This window comes from Anoplophora glabripennis, unplaced genomic scaffold (assembly GCF_000390285.2).
Source record: "Anoplophora glabripennis isolate ALB-LARVAE unplaced genomic scaffold, Agla_2.0 scaffold1539, whole genome shotgun sequence".
Lineage (NCBI taxonomy): Eukaryota > Metazoa > Arthropoda > Insecta > Coleoptera > Cerambycidae > Anoplophora > Anoplophora glabripennis.
Window position 1 is genome coordinate 31927 of NW_019417614.1, and position 18302 is coordinate 50228.

The 18302-nt window shown below is 35.7% G+C and overlaps 1 protein-coding gene across 1 annotated transcript; it reads right to left on the minus strand.

Annotated features, from left to right (window-relative positions):
* Positions 1-203: 203 nt before the first annotated feature.
* LOC111692428 (C4b-binding protein-like) lies at positions 204-17624 on the minus strand. Its single transcript, XM_023456437.1, has 5 exons — positions 17533-17624; positions 17356-17482; positions 9494-9686; positions 4896-5065; positions 204-278 (listed from the first exon to the last, which is right to left on the minus strand). Exons 1-5 carry the CDS (start codon positions 17622-17624, stop codon positions 204-206), a joined length of 657 nt encoding a protein of 218 aa, XP_023312205.1.
* Between the last annotated feature and the right edge of the window lie 678 nt (positions 17625-18302).

Here is an 18302-nt window from a genome sequence, read left to right on the forward strand (position 1 = left end):
ACTTTACAAATCATTATGTACCTCATTCGTTTATAGACAGTGGTCTGTTGCTTAACAACAATGGTCGTTTTACGTTCCAATTTCATAATTTTAACTGCAGTACTACAAAATGTGTTGTACGTACATGATATACACAACGTACACGAAATGTATGTATGCTACAGAAATGTTAGCGAGAATGATACATGTCCACATACGTTAATTCAGATGAGACGTAATATAGTTAATGGTGGAAAGCTGAGGGTCTTCGGGGCGTCAGTTCCGGAACATTCTAAATTCTACAAGTTGAGAATAACGTTTCAAAATAAGTCAATTGGAGATTTTGATACCTGGAGGTCATTACCTATTTTAAACTGCTCCGATTATGAAGATGTATACGCAGACGCACTCATCGTAGCGTCTGAAAATACGACAACAGATTTGAATACAATTTCTGGACTTATTTACTTTATAACAGTCGCTACAATTGTATTAATACTGAAGAGTATTGCAAAAATCATTCAAAAGTATTATGGTTAATGTAGCGAAAACAGCATAAACTCCACATTTTTACCGCAGTCCTCCAGATTGACTGGTATCAACAACATACGGTTCAGTAGCGCAGCTCCTTCAAGAATTACAACCCTACCACCTCCATTGTATAATATTCAAGTTGCTATCAGGAAACAAAGGGATTAAAAACACAACTTTTGTTCTATAAATTTAATCATTAGATGTCCAATTATTCTTCAGTATATCATAGTCAAGTGTAGCAATAGGTGCTTTTAAAGAGAGCGTAATGTTTGGTAGGAAGCCAATCGAAGTAATGCCATATTTCGTTCCTGAGGTTGAATGCTGGGGACCGCCTGAAAAGGTTTGCCGAATATGTCGAAAGCGAGAACGAAACGTTATTTTTCTACCTTGCGCCCATGTGGAAGTCTGCTGGATTTGTGGAATGCATATAAAATTTTGTACTTTATGTTATAAAGAACTTTCAGCAACAGTTCGAATATGATGTTAAATAACTATCCCATATACATCATGTATTACACCTACTTTATGCCAATAAATAGATATAAAAATTTTTTTCTCGTTTCTTTTCCATATACCTATCGAGTCAGGTTGGCCGAGTGGTTAAGGCGTCTTGTTTAAGCCTTGGTTCCCTAAAGGGAGCGTGGGTTCGAATCGCAGACCTGACATTTTTGATAGAAATGTAATTGCCTCCTGTGAAATTTGAACTCACGACCTCCGGTTTCCAGTGCTCTACCACTTAGCTAAAGAGGCTCATGCTATGTTTGAATTGAATTTGAATTTTGAATTTTTGGTAACACTACAATTATAAAGGAAATAATATATTAGGTTACAGTTTATACTAGAAAGCAAGTCTGAACCTGTGGAAAACAGGTTGGAACCAGTAGAAAACAAGTCTGGACTTGTAGAAAACAGGTCTGAGGCAGGAAAAAAACAAGTCTGTCAGTAGAAAACAAGTTAGAACTTGTAGAAAACAAGTCTGAACCAGTAGAAAACAGGTCAGAACCTGTAGAAAACAGGTCTGAACCTTGACCTCGAATGATGCAATACCGGATAAGAATGACGCAATGCTGTTTGGAGGTCATTGGCCTCCCCTTATCGCGATTGAATTTTAAATTTACCACCAACTGGCCATGTGACGTCACTTCCATGCCGCCATGACACTTCTTGCATGCCAACACCCACGCATCTCTTGCACAACGACAATGCCCACAAAAAGCCGCTGAAGGAGCGATGGACACTGGCCATCGAGTTCGTGACGTCATTTAGTGTGGCGCAGAAAAAGTGGCGCAGAACCCGCCTATTATATCTACTCTTGGGCAACCACCTCCTGAAATATTTCGCACTTATTTACAAACACCCCGTATATATTTTATAATTAATTGCATTCCAGATACTAATCATAACATATGAGAGTGTTCTTATTTATTGGCATTTATTACAAATCCTTCAGTAAGATTACTATTTAAGTATATTTCTGTAAATCCTATGTACGGTGGGAAGTCATAAGACTGATTTTGATAACATAAATGCATAAATAAATGCACACCATAGTTCTAGTGGGAATAATAAAAAAAATCATGTTCTAAATCACCTACTTTAATTGTCTTCTTTAATTAACTTCGCTATTGATAAAATAAATTTGTAAGTACTTTTCTTATTTATTTCTTTTTTTATATAATTTTTTTATTGATTCTAAGAAACTTAATTGAATATATTGCTCGAAGTGGACTTCATGATATCGTGAGGCTTTCTAGTTTTATGCCGTGGGCGTGGAGAAGAAAACTAGTGGCGCTCTAATTTTAGTTTATTTACCCATCCACTCACCGACTGAATGCCGAGTATTTATAGGCTAAGAAATATAGAGTTGGACGCGACTTTTTGTTTTGGCAAGCTGAATTTATAGATGCTAAATATTATGTACAATAACATATTAGTTTCCACAGTCATAAAAATGGGGGGAAGATTGTTATACTGGTTAATTGTATAATTTTTACGTAGATTCACGTTTTTCGCTTATAACTTTTTTTCGTTCATTTCCACAAGAAAACAGTAAAGCACTTTTTTTTTCGTCTTCAAAAGACCTACAAAACTAGCCCTCGAGCCTCAAAAAAAAATAGTGATTAAATCAAAAGTTATAAACAGAAGAAGTTTATTTATGACTTTTGAATTAAACATTTATAAACTGCGTTATTATTACCAGAACGTTTTGGCATCGCATCCTCTCATTCCTTATCACTGTCTAATAACTCACACGAAGTCTGGAATCGGTAAGTTGAATAGTTTACAAGTAATGGTCTTATAAACAAATTAACTAGTAATTAGTCTGGACGATCCCGAGCATCTTCTACAATCGCACTGATTTTTTTCATGGTAGATTTCATAATAATACATTGAAATCTATCATTATTTTTAATTCCAAATTTGCAACCTGGAAAGTTTTTTTTTAGCCTTAGTTGCAAAATGAAATATACGACGCACGCGCATGATATAGTTATATATTATTACATATTCGGAAAGCTTATGAAAAGAGCTTTAAGTTAAAAAAAAAATCGGCAAGATTCGTTGAAAAACAACGGAGTTAACAGACTGTCAAAGTTGACGGCCTATTGTTAAACAAATTAGGTTGGTAGCGGCAAAAAAATAACCGGTAACCCGAGTACTTTCCCAGATAAAAATATTTTAATTGTGGAAGTATGTTAAGTGCATAAGAAATATTGTCAAAAGTCAGTGGGCCGCTTGATTTTTCGGCGAGGTGCAGCGGAAGGGTGGGGGAAGCGAACGACGGCAAGCATCACGTTTGAAAAAACTCGTTCTCGCTCTTCAAAATCGATGGCTCAACTAGAATAAAAGTTTTCTTGGAAACTATATACGATAAATCGATCATTTTTTTGATACTACGTTACGAAAGGAATCTATTGGAATAGCTTAAAAATACAAAAAATCATGAGAAAAGTCATTGATTTCATTAAAAATTATAAGTGAAATTATTTTTGCATTTTTATTTAGGAAAAGATTGGGAAATTATTTATGTAAAGTATAAATGATGTTTTATAACCATGTTATAATCCATGTTTTATAACGTACATAAATATTATAATTATGTTCTTAATGTAAAATGAAACTGTTCTTTTTTCTCTGTTTGTTAATGATTTTAATAGAGTAATTGATTGTGAAAAATTGTTCTTTGCAGATGATTTGAAATTGTTCAATGCTGTTAAATCGGTTGATGATTGTGTAAAGCTTCAGCTGCAGCTAAACAATGTGGTCCGACGGTGTACTTTGAACAAACTTTTTCTTAACAACAATAAATGCATAACGATGTCGCTTACTCGTAAACGTAATAAAATTTTGTTGAATTATGTAATCGATTCGCATGTGCTGGCTCGCTGTGATGCTACTAGAGACTTGGGAGACCATTTTGATTCAGAATTAAGCTTTACGTCCCACATAGAGCACACCTTATCTGCTTCTACGAAAGCACTTGGATTCATAATCAGACAAGGTCGAGATTTCCATGATATTAAGGTTTTAAAAACCTTGTTTTTTGCGTATGTGGGATCCAAGTTTGAATACTGCTCGCTCGTTTGGAACCCTTTTTATGATATTCATCGATTGAGACAGTACAGAGAAAATTTCTAAAATATCTTGTATATCGCATTGACGGTATACAGGGTGTCCCAGAAGAACTTGTACAACGAAAGAGCACAGATTCGTGGACTTAAAATAGGCAGATTTAGGCTAATTCACCTTCGCTTCGTTTGGCCGCTAGATGGCCTCAAAGTTAGTGAAAATTTTTTGAATTTTGTAAATAACTCGAATACGTATTAATCGATTTTGATTATTTTTGGAGCGTGATCTTTTGCGTTCAATCTACACATTTTGGTTTATACAGAGTGTTTTTTAAAACCTACAACTCCTACAAAATTGATGTATGGTGATAATATCCGTTCATAACTTTTTCCTCTTTCGGACAATAATGACAACTATTTTTAATCTGACAGGATTGGAAGTTTTTGGGCCTCTTGTAAAATTTTGATCAAATGAGCAAAATCGTATTCAGAATCATATTTGACTATAAAATAACCCTTTAGACCCACTTTAACCCATAACATAGACATATCTGAACATAAAATTTTCCGCTCTATCAATTTTCGATGTCAGAAATACGTCTATCATATATAAAAATCCAAATTGATGTTCAAATGACCTCTACGGTTGACCTTTGTGTCAAGGTCAAGGTCACCATCGAATGTCCCCCTCAGAACTCTACAACTTTTGTCTAAAAAGTTTTTTTTGAAAGTGCTTCCCTAAGAATATTGCAATGCGTTATTTAAAATGGGACACCGTGTATATACAATATAACATAAAACATAATTACCCACACATTGAGGCTTCTTTGGAAACCAAATGCCATCTTTTCCACAAATAATTGTACTATTTCCAATCATTCTAAAACCATTATAGCAATTGTATCTGATTCTATCTTGAAAGGAGTAACCATTTCCTATTTGATAACCATTTTTCACTGTACCGGGATATCCACAAGATTTTTCTAAAAACGATCAATAATAATTTAATAATTACAATACATTGATTATAAATTGATTCATCTGTAGGCAACAAAATGGTATTATTTATAACGGCAACACAGCAAAAATAGGTAAGTAGTTTAGTAACAAAAATAACTTAACACTATAGTATAAAAATAACATGGGCCGACAAAAGAAATGGGGGTGTTTTTGAGACGTGATTTTACTAAAGATTTGTTAATTATGTGGGGGGTTACAGCAACCCCCAACTATATCTAATACGACATGGAGCTTCAACAAAGAATCAGGGATGACATTAGGCGAGTAACGCCGGAAGTGTCACAAAATGTTCAGAATGCTTTTTATTATCGATTAGGTTATTGTCAGCAACATTGTGGAGGTCACTTTGAAAATTGTTTGCACTAAAGTAGTTTCAGTAAACATTTCTCTATTTTTATGAAAAGTAACTAAAACATTATATAAAAACATAATTAAAAAAATTAACAAACCTGTTTGTAATATACCCATTGAAAATAAAAATTGACATGTTTCAGGAATTTTGCCCCAAACCTTTATTTATTAAATTACAGAATTTGTTCCAGTTAAACTTTCCACGCTGTATAGTGTGAAATGGGCAAAGTGCTTATCTCTACCAGACGTGGAGTTCTACAGAGATGTCGTGGGTAAGGAGCAAAAGTTCCGCTCGATCCCGCCCCATCCGAAGTCATTTTTGCCTACCAAGGGTACCGGTGCGCGTGCGATATTCGAGTCAGCTGGGTCCGGAATTTCAACGGGGAAGCATCGTGCATGGTAACGGAACATTTTCAGCTTTATTTTGCTTTGGTGTTCGAATCTTCAACGATGAAGCAACGTTCGTCGAAATAGAATATTTTGCTTTTATTTTTTTACTTCACTATCAAGGAACACCAGGTGATCAGTTGTTAGGGCACGGTTCCAACAAATAGCACTCTGCAATTATTATTGCGGAGACAACACAATAATTCGTAGTGTAATTTTCATTACACTTAAATATCGTATGCCCAGCGTGGGAAATACATTAGGGATAAGGAGAATTGAGATTACGTTAATTAGTAAACCGACGGAAAGCGAAACCGAGGAGTTGTCAAGTTTGATTGTATGAGGTGCGATCTCTGGCTGTGGGCTTAGCTAGAAGACTTGGCAGCAGTGTCTGTACAGTCCCGTCACCTGGATTTTCGATGGATTATGAATTCGGACCCAGGATTTTTTCGAAATATCCTTTTGAGAAATATATCACAGGCTATTTGGTTTTCGTATGATGATGATTCACTACACTTCCGACGTGAGCTACAAAATTTTTTGGTAGGTCGATCTGACTCAACGGTACCGTTTTATAGTGCACCCGATCACAAGACCTAACTCGACACGATTTCAATTTGGTATATAGAACAGGTTCAGATGGTTGAAGAATTAAGTAAAAGAACTGAGCTATAGTAAAAACAGTTCGCTATCAAGAAACATTACTAACGTCGTGTATTGAATCTTACATATACGTCGAGCACGATTCTGTGTTAATGACAATTTGAAACATTTTTGCTACATATAATGATTATTTTAATGTGTCAATAAAAGCCGATGATTTTTTCATGATTAAGGACCTAAGATATATTTTTTTTATAAATCTTGTTCAGGACCCCTACCGGAAAAGACGAATATTTTAAAAATATTGTCAACTTTTCTTCAAATATATTACATACAGGGTGATTCAGAACTCATAAAAAAAAATTGGATGTACAGGGGACCCTTACAAATACACTTTTGTAAAAAAAACAAAAAGGGCAGTTCGAAAATGATTTAAAAATACACTTCTGCACGGCACTGGAAATTGGTCCACTGTAAAACCAAGGCGAAGTGTAATAAAAAACGGACAAAACCTTGAAAGAATTTCGCAAGGAAAGAAATAGGTAAATAGAATTTTATAACACCTACTTCATATCAGTAAATGCAACTGCTTTTGCCGCTATTGTTGTTAATAATTAGTGAAATCAATTTGTGGTTTTACTTAATAAAATAATTTGACATACCTGACAACAACTTATAACTTGCCGAAATCTCAGGGAGTTAATAAATGATAAAAAGTACTAACTAAAGATACCGGGTGATATTATGTGCACGCCATATGCCCTGGCTAGCTATTTCCAATTTAATTAAATAAATAAAAAAAAAAACAAATCAAGGAGGCAGTGCCTTTTCCAGGTTTCAAGGCCAACTAATTAGAATATTTTGAAATAGGGCGCCATGTGATTTGATTTAACTGCCCTTTTTCGCTTCACCTGGGAACTCGAAAACCACAAAAGAGTTCCCAAATCTAACTGATTAAGTAACAATTTTTTTCTATTCTTTTGGGATTGTTCTCTTAGAATCAGAGTGGAAGGAAATATTCAAGAGATTTTTATTTGTGACGAAACAATATATTAAAGAAAATTTTGAATAACTACTATCTACGATAATAACCTTACAAACATTAATCAACAGAATATCAATTAACATATTATTATACCAATCAATAGATATCCACGACCTGGTTTACATGGGGTAACAAGTTGTAAGAAATATTATTTAATTTAATTTTACGAGTAGTTGACTATTTAATGTTAGTTTAGTAATTTAAGAGAAGAAAATAAATAAATTGGCTTAACCTACACAAAACGTAAATTTGAGTAATACTTAAGACTAAAGTTTATTGTTTTCCTCACAACTAGGGGTGGTACTTAGATAATACCTCACAAGGGTACTAGTATTAAATATGATGGATGATAAGTACCAGTTAATAATAATTTAAATAAAAATAATAATAATAGTAATAACGATAATTTGACACCACATATCTGGCAAACACCAAGAGCGTAGGTTCCAGAGGGATCTAGTTGAGTAAGGGTGAATGGTATCCAACTTGAGTGGTGAAAGGTAAGTATTCTTCCACGTGGCGGAAGACAGCGGGTGGAAACAGCCCACTAAAACTGTCAAGGGTTGGTAAGATCTTAGGCCGTCAAGGGAGGTTACGTAATCCTATTCTGACACGTGTGGTAGGAGTAACCTTGGTGGGGAAAAAGTAGTCCCACAAAAAAAACCTAGATATACAAAAATGCATTAACTAACGCCCCAGCACATGAATGAAAGGTTAACAATAATTGTTATAAGATACATACCTCCTTTGTAGAGGGTTTTCTGATTATCAGGAGATGGTAAAACGGTGTAGATGGTGACACACTATAGAGAGAAAACCTCTACCGTGGAAAATTATTTTCCAGGTGCTGGACAAGTGATGATGACGACACAAAATCCCCAAAAGGCTATACTTTTAATACCAAATAACTCCAATAAAAGTATAAATCTTTGCCAAAACCACTTTAAATCACAAATTAGGGTGATTCTAACTTTCACAAAAGAGCTTGGCCACTTAGTCGTGCACACTTGAAAAGCAAGAAACCTGACTGTTTTTTTTCCAAAGTCTCAAAACTATTTTAAAAAAGTCTTGGAGGGAAACAAAAAGATACCAACAGAAAAGAAAATAATAACCTATAATTTCCGGGATACCAATCCTCTAATGGAAACATGATCAACACTCACGGGAGGGAATTAGGTAAATAATAAATTAATAATGAGTTATATAAATAAAATATATTGACGATACGATAATATGATAGAAAAGACGAGACAAGCTATTTTAAAACTTAAAGATACCTGCTTTGTTTAGGACACCTTTTTATCTCGTGGTTTTTGTAAATTTTACTGCGCCTATGAACGGTGAACTAGGCGTGAGGAGGACGAATAAATTTGGTGATTTCTTTCACTTTCCGAATCGCTATACGATATTCAAATAGGCAACTCAAAATACTTAGGTATAAAGTTATTTGTATGTTTCATGAAAGAATTAAAATGTCACAAACTATTCAAAATTTTGTCTAACGACGTGTAAACACATTTGGACCTGTCTTACACAGTTTCTACGAACTAACACCATAAATTAAGACGATATCCATCAACTCCAAGTTGCTATACACGTAAGCCATTTTTGACAATAACTACTAAAAAACTATTATAAATACTATCGCAATGACGTTAATACTAATCAGTATTCAGACTCGCTGGGTCACGTGGCTTTTCACGCGCATTGCGTAAGGCGCACAACGCGAATGACTCTAGAGATTACAGTTGTCCAGCGATGTAATGGTGGCAAGTACTACAATTTTTTTCTTGGAAACTATAAGGATTTTACAATTTTTTTTTACGATATTGACTCCATTTTTCATATCGCATCTATTCCCAAATTTTTTTGGAAAGTTGTGAATTACCCTGTATTGTTTCATTTTAATATAAATAGGTAGCTCTTAAAATTAGAACCACACTCTCAAATACATCCCGTATAGTTAGTAAATTACATAGAATCACTATTTGAATTGCATACTTACTTTTACAGTAGGGTTCATAAAAACCTTCCCATTTTGTAGCTTTAGTGCATTTTCTGCCTTTTACATATTCATTTGTGTTCAATTCGTATCCAGCATCACAGAAGTAATAGGCAATGTTTTGTATAATCTTAACTTTTCCGTTAAATAGAAGTTTTGGTTCCTCACATTTGTTACAAAATGTCGATTTTAAAATCTGTAATATACAGGTTCATTCAAAATTCACTACAAAGAATTTAGGGGCGTGTTTTTGAGCTCAAAATAAGACTTTTTTCCCTATAAACATGGGTCCACAAATGCTATTCGATATAGAGGATGTTAAAGTTTTTTATTTTTTCGATTATTTAGGAATAATTTTCGAACATATTTGAATGTTGGCATAAAACTTAGGGTACGGTTTTTTTTTGGATGCTATATTTAAATATGTAATTGCTTTTGACGCTGCTTGTAGAGGACGCCACTTATAAGGGTACGCTTAAATTAAATTGGACTAAATTTTTTTGCTACCCTGTACATTGACGTTTCGTATTAGTGCGTTTATTCCCTTATCAATTTTAAGCAAAAATGATACACTTGGTTGAAATCTCACAGACCAACCGTTTGCGAGATATTGACTGATGGAAAGTTAAATGCACACCATTTATTTTCACTACATAATCAATAATGCAATGATCTTGAATTTTAGCTCTCTGAAGGATGGTGAAAATAAATTCAAACATTTTTCACCATAAATAGGTAATAAAATTTGAAAATATGGTGTGCATTTAACCTTCATTAGCCAATATCTCGGAAACTATTTTCATTGTTAAATTTGAATAAAGTTGGCGAATTCTTATTATATGCTGTTGGACTTAGCATCCCTTAAAAGAAGTTTGTGGTTTTTACCAAATTTGGAAAAAATAAAGTTTTGATTAAGAAAGTAATTGTTTTTAGTTCTATCATTCCTCCTATAACCTAAATTATAAAGACATTAATTTTTTTTTATTAGAATCAAACTCTAACCAATATGTTTGAATAGGGACCCTTTATTTATGTTTATATGTTTACCTATCTACTTAGCTGTAATATCGTTTAACCCTATTCTTATGTATTTCTACATGTTTACTGTCAATGTCGAAAACTATGTTGTAACCTTTATCTTCTAACACTTTGTAGGGACCTTTAAAAAGAGTGTTCAACTTATTGCACTCTCATTACTTACCAAAACTATATCTCCCTTTCTATAATCTACTTTTTTACAATTCGTATCATATGTTTTTTTTTGTTTTGATTTTACTACTAATAAGTTAGACCTGGCATCATTCTAAGCTGTTTGTAATCGAAATTTTAACTCTGCTGGGTAATTATTAAAGTTATACAAAGGATCGATCCTACTTTCAATGTTTGATGGAATTCTACCCGGTGTGCCAAATACTAATTCATGGGGTGTATATAGTGTTGATGTGTGGACTGTGTTGTTGTACGAAAATCACCAATAGAGTATCCACGTACTCCAATTATTTGTCTCTTTCGCAAGTATTATTCGTAAATATGCACCCAAATGTTTATGCGAATTTTCAAGACTTCCTAACGTTTGATGGTGGTAAGCTGTTGACTTTAAATGATCGATATTTAATCGTTTACACGCTTGTTGAAACGTACTTGACATATATTCTGAGCCTAAATCGGTTACTGCCTCAAGAGGTATGCCAAACCTTAATATAAAGTTTTCTACAAAAGCTTGGGTATGCTTCTATAAATTTAGTAAGGTCACATTGTATTGTTAAGATATATTTATTTTTCTCAATATCTGTGGGTAAAGGACCCATTAGGTCAAGAAAAATTTTTTGGAAAGCTGATGTAGCTGTTGTAATTATTGTCATGGGATCCTTATTAGGCTTTGAATGTTTACTTCTTTGACAATCGTCACACTTTTTGACAAATTTCTCAACATCCTTTTTCAGACCTTGCAAAAAATATCTTCTTTTAATATTGTTATACATACGATTTATTCCAGCATGTCCTCCTGTTGGTAATGTATGAAAATCGTTTAGAATTAATTGTCTTAATTCTTTATCGTCTATACGCTGTAAATCCCTTACTATAATAAATTTAATATTCAAATTTTTACTATATCTTTACACTCATGCAAATGCCGTAAAAATTCAGTAATATCTTCATTTCTTATAATATATACTTCTGAAATAGTATTTCTTACGCATATTTTTTCTAAATCCCTCAACGATTTACCTAAGTCAAACGCTGATCGGTGTTTCTGGTTAGTAATATATTATTTGAGAGCCTTTATCATAAATACAGTTATTTATATGCTGATGTATACCTTGTTTACTATTCTTAACTTTCTCGGCAAATTCCGTTTCTAACAATAGACGAAGTTCTACCGTTTCTAATGGTTGTTTTAGTACTTCGACGACAATATGGTGATCAAGCCTATTACTTATCGATGTATTGGTTTTGTTTGTTTCATGTTCTAAATTATTTTTGAGTTTGCTTTGCGCCCGTGTCATAACATTCATCCTTTCATTCTCTTTCTCACTCATTTCTTTTAATTCACTAGATTCACTGACAACACAAGATAAAGAATCCGCTGTAACATAATCTGAACCTTTCACATAATGTACAGAAAAGTCGTATTCTTCTAGAACTAGTCTAAATTTCGTTAATCTGCTCGACAGATGCCATACTAAATAAGTATACTAGAGGCCTATGATCCGTCACAACTTTGAACTTTCTACCGAACAAGTATGGCCTAAAGTGTTTCATGGACCAAACTAACGCAAGCATCTCTTTTTGCACCGTACTATAATTTTTTTCTGCTTTATTTAAACTTCTAGATGCATACGCAACAGGCCTATCATCTGAGTTTGATAATACTGCCCCCAATGCGTGCGACAAAGCGAACGTGATTTTTTTGTCTTTGTCTTTGCAGTGTCGTAGGAGCTAAATAAAATTCAGAAGATAAAAAGGTAAATAAATTTGTAGCTGTCTAAGAAACCAAAGTAATAAAAAAATTCGAAGGCAACTTTTCATTATTTTAAATAATCAATCGAATAGTATAGAAAACACATTGTTTTAATTTTGTTAAATCATTAAAATTAACGATTAAAAATTTGATTTTGTTATAACTTTCTTATTAAAAATTAGAAAATATGTCTATTTCTCTGGAAAGAAAAGTTACATTTTTTTAGAGCAGATTGAAAAAAAAATTACGAAATTCATTCATTTTTCTGTGTTATGATTTTTTTAAATTTCTGAAATCTTCCCTTAACTTCTAGCCTCCCTAACTCTGTTAATTTTAATAGTACGAGAAAAAAATCAAGAGGCCATTTTTATGTAGAATTGTATGCTTTACAACTTTCATGAAAAACTTTTTTTCTAGCTTTACCCTTTTTGAGTTATCTTGAAAAACCCCTTTGTTTTATCTTTTTTCACCCTTGGCCGGGGGTTGAACAAAAAATTACTCTCACTTATTGTTATAATATACCTCAAACTAACTCATATAAAAAATTCAGCCAAGTTGACGAAATTTCGATTTAAAGGCTTGTTTAATTGGACTAATAGCTAATCTCTTCATTTGAAATTGACCTCTATCCGATGTAAACGCAGTAATTGGTCGGCTTTCAGGATGTAATTCTAATTGTTAATATCCTTGTGCTAAATCAAGATGAGAAAAATATACAGCTCCTGACGGTCAAAATGTCAGTGATATTAGGCAATGGGAATTTTTCATCTTTATTTAATAACCGATAATCGACAACAACTCTATACTTTTTCTCCCCAATATGATCGGCTTTTTTCCCGACTACTAAGAGAGGCGAAGACCACTTAGATCTAACTTCTTCTATAATGCCTTCTTGTAAGATTTTTCCTACCTGCCTGTGTATTTCGTCTTTTTGCGAATGAGGTAATCTGTATCTTATAAATATTTGTCACTGTTAAGGGATCACCATCTAAATGGAAAATATCCCATAGCGCAAATTTTTTCAATTGAATTAAGCTCCTCTGTGGTTAATGATTTTGTATTTATCATATTCAAAACCTTATCAACACGGTTGACGGGTATTTTATTGCGGTCGTAGTGACATATTTCATAATTGGGTATACTCTCTACTTTCGGTCGAAAATTTCTTAACTTAATCTCTCGTTCATTAACATTCAATATTCTTGTAGTGTAGTAATAAGTAGGACAAGTTTGTTTATAAATTATTAATAGTAAATATTTCAAAAAGTATGTTATGGATTGTATTGGTAACCTATGATGTTGAAAGTAGGTTGCAATTGTAGAATTATCTGCTAAGTCGGCAAGGACATGTCCTACATTATTATAATTGTAATTAACAATTAGATAGGAAATAAAACCATTCATAAACCACTGTTTTCCAAGTGAAGACGTGCCTTATGATTTCCAATCCTGCTCCTCATCCTAATGAAATAGATGAACAAAGTTAAGTTCACCACATGGCGTTCCTGCAGTTGAGAGCCCTATGGAGTTTTCTTTGGAAAATATAAAATGAGTAAAGTGAAGTAAAATTAGTACGAAATGGGCGCAAAGCAAACAGTACAAACCTACAACAAACGTACAAACAGAAAATGTCCAGGCCAGTACAAGTACAAGCTTGTCAGTACAGGAAAGTCTGGGAGTGTTAGCGTTCATTGGCTTGTGCATAACGATTATGTGTATTGGAGGAATCTTGATATTCAAAAGTTGTCGGTCACGACTGAATAGGCGAATCGACAGAAGAGTTCGAGAGGAAGTCCGAAGGAGCGAGGAGCTGCAAAGCATATCATCGTCCTAGTGAATAGTGCGTGAGTGTAAAGAAAAGTGAGTGTAAAGAAAAGTGAGTGAGGTAAGTGTTGGAGACGTTGCGGAAATGAAAAGGTTGCTTCATGCCAAGAGCGGACAACTTCAAGGACGTCTACGAGGAACTCAGAGTGTTTAACCGTAATTTAGGAAAGGACAATGCGGAAAGGAGAGGTAGTTTGGAGGTAACTAGAAAGTATATTAGTAAATTAGATAAAATTAAGAGCGGGGTAATTAGGCAAATAAGTGAATTTCGCAATAAAGCAGGTACTTCGGAGGATGTCGAGAAAATAAATGCAATTATTGCAGCAACGCAGAAGTATATAGTAGTGATTGATGATATTCTAAAGCGTAGGTTAGAAAGTTTAGATGTAACTAGTGGTAATTGTAGTAGTTTAGCAAAAGAATCAGATTGTAAATCTAAGTTAGTGCAGTTAGATGTCAAAATTTGATTTAAGAACAGCTGTAGCTATAATTCCAGTATTGACGAATACTAGAGATTAGGTTTTATAATTAACAGACGCAATAGAAATGTACGATAGTTTATTCGGTAATGAGAGTAAAAAGTTATTGATAAAGTATGTTCTTAAAACAAGATTGCCAGCAAGTGCTAAATTAAAACTACAAAATGTTTACCTTTCGAACGAGGCTCTTGTGGCGGACATAAAAGCTAAAATGATGAGGCAAATTAATAGTAAACGCTAGGGATTACGATAAGTTAAAAGATGCCATAAGCGCTGCGCAAGATGAAGAGATTGCTAAAAGTAGCAGTGCGTTACATATTTTCCAATTTAAAAGTAGACGTAGTCAATATAGAAGTAACCACAGAGGTGCGAGAGGTAGAATTTGGTAGGGTAGTAACAATAACTTTAACCGAAATAGTATCAGCGAACGAAGGACGTAATTGTCTGGTCCGCATAATCGAGTTCATAGGGGTCGTAGAAACTACTGCGGAATTGAGACGAGAGGTGGCTATAACTTGCAAAATAGCAATAGCGACGATACCGACCAGTCATATGGTAATTCTGTCGGACAATCTGCGGGAAAATGTTTTCGTTCCTCTCCGTAAGATAGACGAGACAGTAGTTTAAAATTTAAATGGACTAAATTTTGTAAAAATTAAATATGGGTCCAAAGAACTGTATTTTTTGGTAGATACGGGTGCAGCAATTTCAGTAGTTTTTAGTGATAACGTAGGTAAAGGCGAATACATTAATAAGAACAATACAATAAAGATAACAGGTATTGCTAGTGCAACGTCCGCTTTTGGAACAGCTGATATTATATTTGCGTTAGGTAGTAGTACTATAAAACATACATTCTACGTAGTAAGCAATTCTAATAATAGTGAAATATATGGCATACTAGGATCTGATTTTCTTACGAGATACAAAGCTGTAATAAATTACGAAGAATTTTCAGTTTCGTTTTTCAATCAAACTTTTGAAGACAAAGATCATCTCTATTCCAACTATGATAATTACACTATAATACCGTCCAGGTGTGAAATAGTCAAATACTTTTTTATAGACAGTAATAATGAATGCATTGTGCTACCGGAAGGTGAAGGTGTTTACTCGGCAGGTATTATCGCGCGACCGCATAATAATAATATTCCAGTTAGAATATTAAATATTGCTGATAGGGAAATTAGGTTAAAGAATTTTAAGCGTAGGACAGAAGAAGTATCAAAGTTTGAATGTTTCGAATTCTCAGAAACATTAATGTCGGTAGATAGAGTAAAAAAATTGTTAGATTTAATTAATTTGGAATCGTTGAGTAAAGAAGAAAGAGTTTCAGTAGAAAAAATTTGTGCAAAATTCGCTGGCGCGTTTCAGGGCGATATTTGGAAACAACCATCATTATTTTTACTCATCTTTCGAATTGGTCCAAGGACGCTATCGTCAATAACTCAAAAACTTATTTAGCGATCGGTGTCGAAATTTACTGCAGCACTCCTCAAGTCGCTGGCATTATGTCTCCTATTTCGTCCGAATTGGATGAGCCAAAACGCCGTTTTACCGGGAAACGCGGATTTTACGTTTTCCGCGTTTTTAGCCGTTCTGCTCATTCGATCTCGGCCGAACCTCAAAACCACACTAGAGTATCCCTAGGTGGTTATCATATCCAAATTTGAGCCGAATCGTGCGACTACTAACGGCCAGCTAAGCCATAATAGGATTCCACGTTTTCCTAGCTGCCGCAGGGTGTGTCCGCGCGATCTCGGCCGAACCCTCCAACCACGGTACTACTTCGTGCCGTGCATCATCAGTCCACTTTTGAACCAGATCCATGCAGTATTAAGACCTCCGTAAGCCCTTTTACGAAGACGGGGAAAATTTCACCAGACTTTCCAGTTTCCCCGTCTTTGGGCCGAAAGCACTGTCTTCCGAGGGTCTCACCGCTCTGGCAGTTGGATGCGATGATCAGTAGCCTAAGCCGAGACCGAGGGTAGAGTTTTCTCAAAATGGGAGAAAACTCCAAAATCCCCGATGCCGACATCAACTATCCGGAGAGGCCAGCGGGGAACTAGATCCGACGTCGACGGCGACGAAGGGTGCTTCTTGCTGGAGATTTTGGCGGACGATTCACGAATGTTACGCCAAAAGTATGGAGATCAGAGGAAAGCGATCGAACGTCTACTTCCGACATCTGCAGTTCATTAGTGGGAGTGCATAACGCGACTGAAGCCACACAGAGCAATATGTAACAAATAATATTCTATGGTAAATGTCTTGTATATGTTAATTAAGAGCACTTATTGTCTGTTAATTCTGTTCAATAAATCTTTTAACATATCTTCCACGGTTTGATTGTGAAAACCCTGGCATCAAACTCAAGAACTTTTGGAGCTCAAGCTCACAGGCTCGTTTCACGACGCTTCCATCAAGGCTGCCATACCTTGACGAGGCAATTTATAGTGCTTAGCAACCACTACTCGCTTCACGAGATATACCGTCCGAGACTGACCACCTCCGACGAAGATCCTGTTCGATAGCCCTCTGCATCGAAACAGCGATACACCAGGCTCCTTTAGAGACCTGCGATACCGACCGAGACTGACCATCTCCGACGAAGATCCTGTCCGATAGCCTCCTGCATCGGACAACGATAAACTCCAGGCTCCTATAGAGACCTGCGTACCGTCCGAGGTAGCCCAACCTGAGGTGAAGACCCTGTTCGATAGCCTCCTGCATCGAAATAGCGGTAAACTCTAGGCTCCTTTAGAGACCTGCGATACCGTCCGAGACTGAGCATCTCCGACGAAGACCCTGTCTCCGATTGTGCCGGCTCCATCGAGAGACCCGCACCTCGGAACGGCGGTACACACATAGGCTCCTACAAGTCCTATCATTCAGACTCTATCGAGATCTGCAAATCTGAGGCAACTTTCCTCGTCAAATCTCTAGGCGGTCACTCGTCGAGGCAACCTTCCTCGTCAAACGCCTACGAGACATTATCTTTCCGACCTACGAGTCTAAAGCTATAGTACGCACGGCATTGCGGCGGCATACTCAAAATTTAACAGAAGTTGTCCTTGCTTCTTAGGGCTCCCCCGAGAGACCCACTTTTAAGTAGAATCAGTGTTTCTACAAGACTTTCGGAGCAAAAGAGCTTGCTCCGACATTGTCGTACGGGGTAAGATGTATCCCTGCGACGCGACATCCAGTGCTGCGAGGATTGGTGCCCTCGAAGGTACAACTAATAAATCAGATCGTGATTCTAAGACCAAGACTGAGCTGGACGAGACCTCGTCCCCATCCAGAGAGACCAGCGGTTACACGGACTGCCCTCACACCTGTTTGCCGGCGAAAGATCTCCCGACACTCCGGGTGAAAGAGGAAATGGCCTCCTTCCCCAACGCTATCTCGATGCTGCGTGAAGAGTCTGAGGGACCGAAGGTGGTAGCTCGCGGAAGTACGCGGCACGGCGCAGCCACAGCGCCGTATGCGTTGAGGTTCGCTGCTACGCGGGTTACTGATATCACCTCGACCACCCCTCACGACGCAC

What these genes read in the sequence shown, in the direction of transcription:
- LOC111692428 (XM_023456437.1), bottom strand. Translation starts at nt 17,624, where the DNA reads ATGTGTGTACCGCCGTTCCGAGGTGCGGGTCTCTCGATGGAGCCGGCA. An exon ending in GAGATGCTCAGTCTCGGACG is followed by an intron (nt 17,483 to 17,532) that starts GTATCGCAGGTC and finishes ATTTCGATGCAG; the next exon opens with GAGGCTATCGAACAGGGTCT. An exon ending in CAGGATCTTCGTCGGAGATG is followed by an intron (nt 9,687 to 17,355) that starts GTCAGTCTCGGT and finishes TGTATATTACAG; the next exon opens with ATTTTAAAATCGACATTTTG.